Here is an 11,418-nt window from a genome sequence, read left to right as displayed (position 1 = left end):
GATTTAGATCTATATTGTTTTTAGTCATGTGTTCGTAATCTGTCTAGAGTGAAATACGAGAATAAATTAGATTTTATTATTGTGATGAATTAAAATTAAATTTAGTTTTTACAATTATTCACCCCTTTAAATGTCGTACTAGAGAGTAATTGATCCTACCGAGGAAGAAGATGATTTTCATGTTGTGGTTTTCCGTACAAAAGCTCGAGCGTTACGGGAGGTTCTGCACAAGGATAGGGAGTTGCCACCTGAGAGCGATTTCGTTAATACGGGGTCTAGAATGGTTGCTGGTGCTGCTTGATAATATTAGAATAGAAGCTGAATCTCATGTTTTGTTCCTTCTCTGGCGAGCATGGCATTTGCACAATGATGCAGTTCATACGAAGGGTGATGCGTCGATCCTCGGCTCGGCTCGTTTTCTGCAAAATTATTGGGAATCGATGTTTGGTATTCGACACGGGCAGAAGATGGATGAGAATGGGAAGGCAGTCAAACTTGATCGATGGGTGATAAAATCATCTAAAGAGGGCAATAAAAATGAGGGGTGTTTGTCTTGATCCGACCACCTGATAACTGGGTCAAGGTGAATGTGGACGGGGCCTTTTAGGAATCCACCGGCAATGCAAGTATTGTTATTGTGATTCGTGACCATGACTGACAGGTAATTCTTTCAGCTTAGCGGGTTTTTTTATAGATGTGCTTCGGCTGTGGAAACAGAGGCTATGGTATGCTGAGAAGGATTGCAACTCGCTGCAGAATGGGTGAAGAAACCGACTATTCTTGACTCGGATTGTGCAAATGTGGTTTCATTCCCAAAATCGACGGTTGAGGACAGATCCCGGTGGTGCAACAATTTGAAAGAAGCTAAACGACTACGTGTTCTTCCTGAGGTAAAGATCATAGAGATGAAAAGAGAGTGCAATAGAGTTAGCTCAATTAGCTAGACGTGCGGCGCATTGTGCAGTATGACGGGCACAAGCACCAATTTGTTTTCAAGCGCTTCTTGAAAATGATTTTAATCATGTTACCGAGTAATCAATAAAGCAGACTCTATCTCGAAAAAGGAAAAACGTGTTGTGTGATCAATACACACACACGGACACGCCTCCCGGTGCGGTGCGTCCAGGTCAGGGCGTGTTCCGCAAGAAAGCGACCGCGTATGGACTGGCGGATCGCATGGGACACAGATAGGAATATGATGCTGCCTCGCGAACGTTAACGCCGTGTGGCTAGTAACGTGCGAGAAGGAGCAAAAATGAGAAGGAAAAGACGCAAGTGAAGTAGAAGACGATCAAGCCCGTGCCGTGGAAGTTGAATAAGAGCGGGCCGATCAGGATGTTGAACTTAAGTGTATATACTATATTATATATAGTTAATTTTCAATAATTATAAATAGTTAAATATTAAATAAAGATTACATATAAAGTAAAAATTATTTATAACAATGACAATGTAAGGATGGCCTGCATTGTCGTGGTTGCGCCCTCCCGTGCTCGAGCCAACGCCGCTGGCCCTGGCCTCCTAGATCTTGTTTTTGCCACAACAATCGCTGGAGCCCTCCTAGTTCTAGATCGCAACCGCGCTACAATCATCACCGTCGTCCCCCGTTTGGCTCGTGCCTACGTTACCGCCACCGTCTATACGTCACTGCCCTCTAGGCTCAACGCCGTGCCCATGAGTGTGCCCCTCCTTAGTCTCACTCGTGCCTACACTGTTGCCAACAAGCTAGTGGGTCTAAAAAGACAATTATGTCACCTAGACGGGTGAATAGACGTTTTTAAAAACTTCATCCCTTGGTTCAATAGTTGACCTAAACTTACAGCGAAAATAAATTAATGGATTTTTCATAAATGAAACAATATAAACAAATATGAATGTTACAGCGAAAATATTAATATTTTCATAAGTGAAAAAAATATTAGCTTAACTAGTGCATAATCACCCTAAACAAATATGAATGTTAATCTTAGAGTGACAAAGATTATTTAATTCTAGCAGGATATTGAAAAAACTCTAATGGGAAGGTCTGGCACTATTCATCAGATTTTCTGATACTATTGTTCATCGGATGTTCCAGTATAGTTAAAAATAATAGATCAAATCTCACAAATTAACTCAAAGCACATACAAATAAGCATGCAAGTAATTAAATCAATATAATGCACAAGATTAAGAAAATACGAAACAAATGATTTGATACCAAAGTTCAGGTATCCATCGATATCCTACGTCTCCGTTGAGGAAGTTCAGACACACTTGAGTTAGGTCTTTTTCAATATTTTTCCTCACGAGGTTGTACAAAGCACTCATCATCTCCACTATAGACAACTCTTCATTTTAGAGATGGTAAGTTTTGCTACCGCTTCCAGACCTATTCTCACAATCTTCACATAAGGAGATCACTAACAATCCATCACCAAAATATCTGGGAAACGATAATCTCCAAGAGTAACAAACTCTCAGATTTGTACATGATCAACATAGAGTGCTTAAACACATGTAATTAATGTGACACATGCGAGCAACCTAAGCTCTACACACCTCATACACCCCACTCTATCCTCATTAAACCACAAATTTTAGATAGAGAGGAGAGGGGATCACTCAAAGGTGCAACACCAAGTTCTAACACTTCTCACAAGCACCATAGAGGCAACCAAACAACATCAAAAGACCTACTCCGTGCAAGGAGGCAAAGTGGTATTTATACCCACTCTGAAAAACTAGTTGTTGGACAGACTCTGCACTAATCGAAACTTCTGACCCCGTGTATCCCAATGATCAAATCCAGGCGAAACTCACTCTTAGAACTAGAAAAACAACACATTGAAACTTCCGGTGTTTAGATCGGAACATCCGATTCAAAAAAGAACTCAAACCCAAAAACCCCATATTTCTAACACAACGGAACTTCTGAAGTAGCACAACTAACCGTCTGAAAAACAATGATAACTTTTGACCTTGATGTCCGATTTTTGTGATCTCGAACTCTACAAAAAGCTTATTCAGAGGGCTAAACATCCCTATTGAATTCATGATCTCAAACATATTGGGTCAAAACTAGAAACACTCTAAAAGTGATTTGAAAACTATGACTCATTGTACAAAGCTTAATCCCCTAAGATTAAACTAAGTACCACATGAAATATGCCAAACACCACTAAGTCTTGACCACAATCACTTTTTGCCACTAAGGCTGACAACAACAAAAAGTTAAATCTAAAACACATTTTAGAAACCCCGGACTCGTAAAATAAACTCTCAACACAAACTCATCCTGAACTAAGCATATCTTTTGAGCACTCGATACACCAATCGAGCAATGCTTTTGGCAACCCCTCCTGATAATATGACTATTGATCCTATAATCCGGTCTCTCACCAAACTCATTAAGACCGGCAAAACTAAAAAATCTATTCTAGTTATACCTTTACCTTGAGCAATCCCATTTAACTTGATGAACAAATTATTCAAGCCCCATCGCTTTTCATAGCTCTTAAATGCTTGTCATCAACTTCTTTTCTCTTGATGACGATGATTATCCTCGATTCTATCATGATCTTCACTCGATCTTCTGGAAGCTTGATGAGATTCATTTGATTGCTTCCAATACATCAAGCGTGAAAGACTTATCTTTTTCACATTATCTTCATTTGGTTCACCACCTAGGCATGAACCACAAACATCAAACGTATAAATTGTCCATTAAATTTATCTTGATCTTGCTCTTTCAAATTAATATATTGAATATCTCAATTCAACTCGTGCCTACTTATGAAATCTATTCTCACTTCCCTGAAGCACAAAGCATATGAATTAGCTCATAAAACTCAATTGAAAATTTCGTACCTTCAATTATTTGATCTCTACAAGTAACTTAGTATTTATGCTTATTATCAATCTTGTTGAGACCATCCTTAACCTCCGAGAACTCTTCCACTCTAGATCCTCCTTCATCATATAAGCATCACCTAAAATTCATTCATCTTGATGCATCTCTCTTAATCACATAGCATTCCTCAATAAATCCATACATCACCTATAGAACAATCTACTAACAATTCTCAAACACAACAATTAATCTATATGTATTGCTATTAATCACTAAAATCATACTTATAAACTAAATAAACCTTCAAAATCGTGAGTCGACTCGACATGCCTCGTGATCGAGTAGCTAGGTAACTTAAGTTATAGGCCGTGGGCCGTGAAGTGTTGTTACACATAGACTATAAATACATCAAGCACTCTAGCTGTTAATAGCAGGTAAAGGCCGTATAAGCTTAGAACATCATACATGGAAAATACTACATATAAAAAAATTACTAAAAATTTGAGTGTACATATATACACTCACGCCTCTTACGGTACGCGCCCATAGATGCATGGGCTTGCTTGCTACCACACGAGACAACCAGCCTACCGCTCAACACTCAACATGAGCTTGCTGCTTGCCCCAAGTGTTCAAGTGATTTCTCATCAAACAACATTCACCTCAGACTAAGGTACTCTACCAAAAAAAAAAAAGAGAGAGAGAGAAAGAAAGAAAAAAAGGAAAGCTTTGACGAGTCACGAGCTCAGAAATACTGTCAAAGTGAAAAGGAAAACGACAGCACTGCTCAAGCGAGAATAGCACTGCATGTGATCCCCAACCCCACTGGCCCACGTACACACAGATACGGCAGACAACCATTACCACTAGCTGAAATGTCAATCCTATCCACAAGGACGCTGAGGAGCGGACACCAATGTCTGTCCGTGTATCTCATGCCCTGACGCGATTAACCTGACATTTCTGGAGAAATCGTCCCAATCCAAGCAGGTTAAGTAATTTGAACTAAAACCTGAATATTTCTGGAGCCTTCCAGATTAGCTTGCCATACCCTGCAAGAGGAAAACAATGGAGCTAATAAACAAGAAAAAAAAAGATAAGGAATCTGATCTGCTTTTGTCGCCATCCTTCTGATCTTAGAGGAATGCAGGATGTTCATGGAGGTACACACAGATCCAACCTGTCTCTTCTTGAAATGGTTTTCGCGAAAACCGTGTGCTGCAATGCAAAGTGGACAATGACATTATACCGGCCGCAAGAAGGTAACAGACAAGAGTCATGACTCATGAGTAACGAAATCAGGTCTGCACTAAAGTGTAGGAGACAAGCGTTGAGAACATAAATCTAACGGATTGAATGGATGATACAGTTTAAGAGGCAGTAACATAATACAATGGGCTTTAAAAATAGTATTTAAGTGATGACATCCTGTTGTGGATCTCAAGATAAAACCTTGTTAAGTTGCCGGTTGCTTCATGATGCAGGGGTACTGATGAGTCATAAAGATGATAAGCACATGCTACATCCTTCAATGGCTGGGACCTTGCTAATTGACCCAGAAAAGAACAAGTAACACCAGAACAAAATGGTTTCCTGCAAGTACCTATCATGATGCATATCTCGCTATAAAATGGCGTTGCTCTAGCACTGAACAGGGGCACACTCAGAGAACCACACAGAGAGAAAAGGGGATAGGAGAAGGAAGAAGGCATGGATCCCGATCCCGCAAACCAGGTATGCTCTAGTACCTAATCTCCCAGTTCAAGATGATTTCAAGCTATATGTTTTGCTCGAAAGCACACATCAACTTCCTATCATGAACAAATCTCAAGAAAATCTGCCGAGAGATACTTCTCGAGAAAAATTTCCTATTGATGTGCTGCCTACATTACCGTTTTCAAACTTGGTACAAATTATTCAGCTCGATGCTTCATTTTTCCTGCAACAATATTTGGCTTCAGTTCATCATCACAAAATAGAGTAATTTATCTTTTGCTCATGGACTTCAGGACTATATGAATGTAGAATTGAAACTGAAGTGCTCTGTCTGAAGATCTGATTCTTACCTGGGAAGTAAACACGGATATCACAAGAAAGCCCAGTTCTCAAAAGGCAGCTTGTTGCTAGGCATCGCATTAGGATCTGTTCACGGAATTTACTACTGTAAACAAGTTCTATCTTATCGGACTGATTTTTTTAACAGAAGCTATTACTTGTAATTTGAAAACAAATTGTTTTTCTATTGAAAGAAAATTCAAAGTCTCATAGTTCGTCGATGCACGGACCTCCGGCTACAAATTGGCTAAAACCATCTTGTTACTGGCTGGACTGATTATTCATGCCGTTAGACATACGAAGCCTATACTAGCCACTTCACTGCTGACCCGTCCAGTACCTACATGTAGAATCTCAAACATAACAACTTATGCTAACCAAATTCTATCTTGTCGACCTGCTCCAAAGGCCAAAGCAAATCTCAGCATGATGCACTCGAAGTTTATCTGCTGCAAGCTCTACATTTCTGAAAGCCGCAATGCCATGGCTATTGACGCGATTGATCGCGCAGCAAGGAGCGACCCTCAGGTTGTGGTGATAAGCAAGTTTGAGGATTGTCTCTACAACCGTGTGCGATATACACTTGTCTCCTATGTCGCCAACGACAGCTCAACTGGTGAAGTGATATATAGCCCAATCAGGAAGGTATTGTTGGCAATGATTGAGGCTGCATTTTCAACCATAAATCTTGAATCCCAGTCGGGAGCGCATCCAAGGATTGGTGTCATTGATGACCTGTCCTTCCATCCCTTGGGTCAAGCCACAATGGAGGGTGCTGCTTGGCTGGCTAAGCTGGTGGCATCTGAAATTAGCAATGATTTACAAGGTATGTTAAATGTGTTAAGCTAATATAAACATCAGCCACACAATAATTTTGATCTTCCTCTCCCAATTGGTATGCAGTCCCAGTGTTCCTGTATGCAGCAGCCCACCCAACAGGCAAGTCTGTTGGTGCAATACGGCGTGATCTCGGCTACTACCGGCCAAATTACAAGGGCAACCAGTGGGCAGGTAGCATTCTCCCTGATGTTCTGCCAATCAAGCCTGATGAAGGTCCAACTCATGTTTCGCATGAAAGAGGTGCCACAACAATTGGCGCTACACCTTGGATTGAGAACTACAATGTGCCGGTATTGTGTAAGGATGTTGCAACTGTGAGGAGGATTACCCGTAGGGTGAGTGGACGGGGTGGAGGGCTTCCAACGGTGCAAGCTCTTGCACTATTCCACGGTGATGATTGCACAGAGATCGCATGCTTGTTGGATCCAGATCATGTCAGTGCCAATCAAGTTCAGACCGTGGTGGAGCAGATTGCAGCAGAGCAAGGACTTGAAGTTGAGAAGGGGTACTCCACTGACATAACCAAAGATATGATTCTCGATAAGTACTTGAAGATTGCTTGTGGCGCTGATTGATATGCATGTAATAGAATTTTATGCTGCTCATTGAAACCTGCATGAAGAACCAAGTCTGTCTGATACTAATGAAGCACACAAGCTGGAAAAAATTTAGCACAAGTTACAAAAAATATGCTATATATTAACACTCCATTGGTTCCTAAGTAGAGGTTCTTTTTCCTCGCAAAAAAAATGTTTTTTAGACATCGGTACAATTTCTGTTGTAAATATTTTACTATTACTCTAAGAGAAATATTTGAGTAAAACTACAATACGTATAACATTCTAGAAGTGCTTTTGATGATGAAATCGATTTTGTATATACTGGTGGTTAAATTGTAAATAGTTAGGAATGCATGCTTTCTAAAAAATTGCTATCACCTGTCTTCTCTGAATTTAGGAGGTACAAGTATGATTGGCAGATGGCAGCCTTGAAACCTTGACACCACTCTACCCTCCTGCAAGTAGTATGATAATCAGAAAACAAATTACAGATAAGAAGTATATCAGTGTTTATAAAGCGCTAGGCGCTAGTGGGACCGAGGGGTAGCACCTAGCGCCTATGCGGTCTAGGCAGCAATTAGGTGCTAGGCAGGAGGGTGGTGCCTACTGCCTAGCACCTATGCGCTATGCGGTCTGGGCGGCTTATTTTTGAAACAGTGAAGTACATACAAATTGTTTAGCTCATCTTTGGCTTCCTAGTTTAGGACCATGTACATTCTGGAAGTTCTTCAATATAAATAAAGGTAAACAATTTTATTGAACAAACTTTTACATAAGCCATGAAATTGTTGCTGGCCAATGCACAAAAACTACAAAGGCTATGTTTTTGGCACTTTGGCGTCTTTTCAAAACCACTGTGTTTATAGCTTGTGATGCAGAAGTTATTTAAGTGCAACAGCACAGTACAGCTGCATAGAAACTGCAAACCAGCCTTTAACATTTGACTGCTTGGAGAAGCTATATATTTATAATCATATAAACAAAGAGAGCTAAACAGAGAGAGAAAACAAATGCAGCCTCATTAACATTTTGAAAAACACTATTCTTGTTTCTTGGCAATGATTAGGATAACCATGCCATGATGTTCCACTATGTTTTTCTCTTTTTCCAAGTGTTGAAGGACACAGCTTAATGAAACAAAGAATAGGAATTTAAATACACATAGAGGAGACTAGAAGAGTTACCTATTGTCAAGACAAATGACTACTGATCTTCACCAATATCGTTCAACCTAATGTTGTCTCTCAATATTGTTGTCACACAAACAAGCCCTCTCGGTCATGTCGCGGGACAGCTCTAGCCACCTGATGAGCGCCCTGCCTGATGAGACATTGCAGGTGACGGCGTTCCTGCGCGGCATTCTGTCGAACACGCAAGGCGGACGCGTAAAGTCGATCACGGCAGTGTACAGAATGGTGCCGCCCTTGCGGCCCAGCCCGAGCTGCGCGCCCAGGGAGCGAGAAGGAGAGAGCGAGCGGCCGGGGCGGCAGGTACGAACAAGGTGGATGACGACGGGGATGAAGGTGGTGGAACCGCGGCGGCCGATGACGACAGGGTTGAAGGTGGTGGAGCCGCGGCGGCCGCCGCGGTTTGATCCTGGTGGGAAATAGCGTCGATCAGGTCGCGGGAGGAATTGTGAGAGCCCGGAGCGGGGCACGTGGGCGGCATTACTGGAAGAATGCTGAGCTGACGCAACAACAGAACAAGGCCTTTGTCTTCCCAAATAAAAAAAGAAGAAGAACAGGGTTGATTTGGGAAGGGAAGACTGGGACACAAAACCTTGAGAAGTTTAAATTTAGAATTAAAAATTCCTAGCAAGGCTCCTTTTCCAGACAAGACCAAAAAAGAGTAGTATTGTTTCTTTTCACTCTGCTCATCCCATCTCTCTCCCTGAAAATGCACAAACGAACATAAACTAACAGATTGGCGCGTCTAAGCGCCGTGTCCATTTTTTTAAGAATATAACAAAAGAAGACTAAAAAAATTAGGTTCATCAATTTTGAATATCTCAATATTTATTTATAAATTTATTAATATTTAACACATTTATTTAATTATGAGGAAAACAATATTATTTTTATGCATGCACATAATTTTAATATGTAGGTGATAATAATACGAATCTAACAAAATTTGTTGCATATTTTTTGAGTTTCAGATTTTTTTCTATGCATTTTAGATTATTTCAGTCGATTTATCAATATAACTATTATACCTTTCGCTGGAATTTCTCAAAAATTATAGTATACATATATAAATATACGGATACGTATATGCATATATACACATATATACACATATACATACATATATATCTGTATATGTATATATACATATATACATACGTAAAACCTATATAAACAGTAGCTACAGTGCTTAAACGCTACAATCATCTAATTCTTAGAGCTTTAATATATACAGTATTGATACTTGAATTACGAATAGTTTTGAATAAAAACAAGCAACAACAACCAATCAAATGCAAATCTCTACAAACTATATATTTCGTCATGGAAGTCATTTAAATTACACGCGCCACAATAAGAACAAAGAAATTATGACCATCATGTTTCTTTAATCCTTTATTGATCATATTTTTGAAAATAAAAAATGCAATATCAATAAATTTATATATAGGTATCAAATCACACCGGTCAGTACAAAATAGTGTAATAACACATATTTCGTAAACTCCTAAAAACTTGTTGGGACGTTAGAATTTTTAAAGAAATTTTCTTATTTTAAATTCGGATGTATTTAAATTAAATGGTTTTTTCATAAAAATTGAAAAAAAAATTGATTTCAAAATTTTCAGTTTGAAACTATGATCTTATTTTCATCTTTGGGAGTATTTTGGTACTATGCAGAACCAATACTAAACAAAGTTTTTATATTTAAGAGTGATATTTAGCAATGTTCATCACCAATACCGTTAGACCATCTCCAACCATATTCCTTTCATTTCGTTCCCTTCCCGATTCCCTTCCCCGTTCTCATTCCCTTTATTTCTCTTATCTCCAACAACTTCCCTTCAAGGGGAATCGTGAAGGGAAAGGAGAGAGAATCTCGGCGTCCAACTCCGCATCATCGCCACGGTACCAAGACCATCCGTGGCAGCAACTGCAACCTACTTTTTCGACTTTCTCCTCCTTTACAACAACGAGCTCCAAAGCAGCGATGACCATCTGTACGCCCTGGTCGCCCCTTTCCGGTCCGGCGTCCTTTGCCTAGGCGGCACGGCGTCCTTTGCCCAAGCAGTCCTGCCGCCGCAGCCATAGGTGCAGCAGATACAATTAGCTATGCAAACACATCTGTCCTACTCCCGACGAGCAGCAGAATAGGGAGAGGGGAGTGCGGCGAGCTCACCCCGAGTGATACAAAGCCGAAGCGAGGACGTAGGGGCCGGGTGATGGAGACGATGACGGTGGAGGTCAGTGCAGTGTCGGGAAAGGGGCTCTCGTGGTTAATCGACGATGATGACCCACGATGATGAGCCCATATATCCATCGGATATGATCAATACCGTCAATAATCCTCAAATCATACAAGGTCCAATTACAAGAGCACATGCAAGATAATTAGAACATCAGGTGAACTCGTTTCTTATTGTTCATGCTTCCTTGGATGGATTACTACTAAATTATTATGATGTTTTATTACTTAGGAATATGGGAGTAGCACCACAAACTTACTCGGATGTCACCCCTCGAAGGCCAAGTCTACTTAGACTCGAGGCTAAGCTCTAGTTGTGGTAGTGGTCGAGGTCGTGATCGAGTCTCAGGACAACACGTTAGTAAACAGGCATAACTCTCTCATACAAAATCCATTTAAGGCGATCTTGGACATTCTAGAAAGCTTATGATGAGCCCTTTCTAATGAATGTAACCTCAACCAAATAGTTTTTATAGTTTAGTTAGAGTCAAAAAAATAAGGTGTCACACCACCATTTTTGACCTAGTTGGGTCTTGTAATCGTGTCAGGGTCGGAGTCCAGGTTGTGTACGCCTCTTTCCATAACAGCACAACCATAGGTCAACCTCCTCATGTCCCCCTATAAATATATAGTAGCTATCATAGTTTAGGCTCGGGTTTAACTTAGATTACTCTATTTTAGATAGTTTAATCGTTTATC

The 11,418-nt window shown here is 40.3% G+C and overlaps 1 protein-coding gene across 1 annotated transcript; it reads left to right on the top strand.

Annotated features, from left to right (window-relative positions):
* Positions 1-5,315: 5,315 nt before the first annotated feature.
* Positions 5,316-7,488, top strand: LOC133915892 (uncharacterized). The gene is made up of 3 exons (XM_062359276.1): positions 5,316-5,566; positions 6,296-6,713; positions 6,791-7,488. Exons 1-3 carry the CDS (start codon positions 5,543-5,545, stop codon positions 7,300-7,302), a joined length of 954 nt encoding a protein of 317 aa, XP_062215260.1. The 5' UTR covers positions 5,316-5,542; the 3' UTR covers positions 7,303-7,488.
* Positions 7,489-11,418: the final 3,930 nt, after the last annotated feature.

The sequence above is a fragment of the Phragmites australis genome, chromosome 4 (assembly GCF_958298935.1).
Source record: "Phragmites australis chromosome 4, lpPhrAust1.1, whole genome shotgun sequence".
Classification (NCBI taxonomy): domain Eukaryota; kingdom Viridiplantae; phylum Streptophyta; class Magnoliopsida; order Poales; family Poaceae; genus Phragmites; species Phragmites australis.
This window is presented reverse-complemented; position numbering and strand designations above follow the sequence as displayed.

Excerpts from the sequence above, each read along its gene's own strand:
- LOC133915892 (XM_062359276.1), top strand. The coding sequence starts at position 5,543 with ATGGATCCCGATCCCGCAAACCAG. Across the intron at positions 5,567-6,295 it reads ATCCCGATCCCGCAAACCAG|GCCAAAGCAAATCTCAGCAT; the intron begins GTATGCTCTAGT and ends CCTGCTCCAAAG. Across the intron at positions 6,714-6,790 it reads AATTAGCAATGATTTACAAG|TCCCAGTGTTCCTGTATGCA; the intron begins GTATGTTAAATG and ends ATTGGTATGCAG.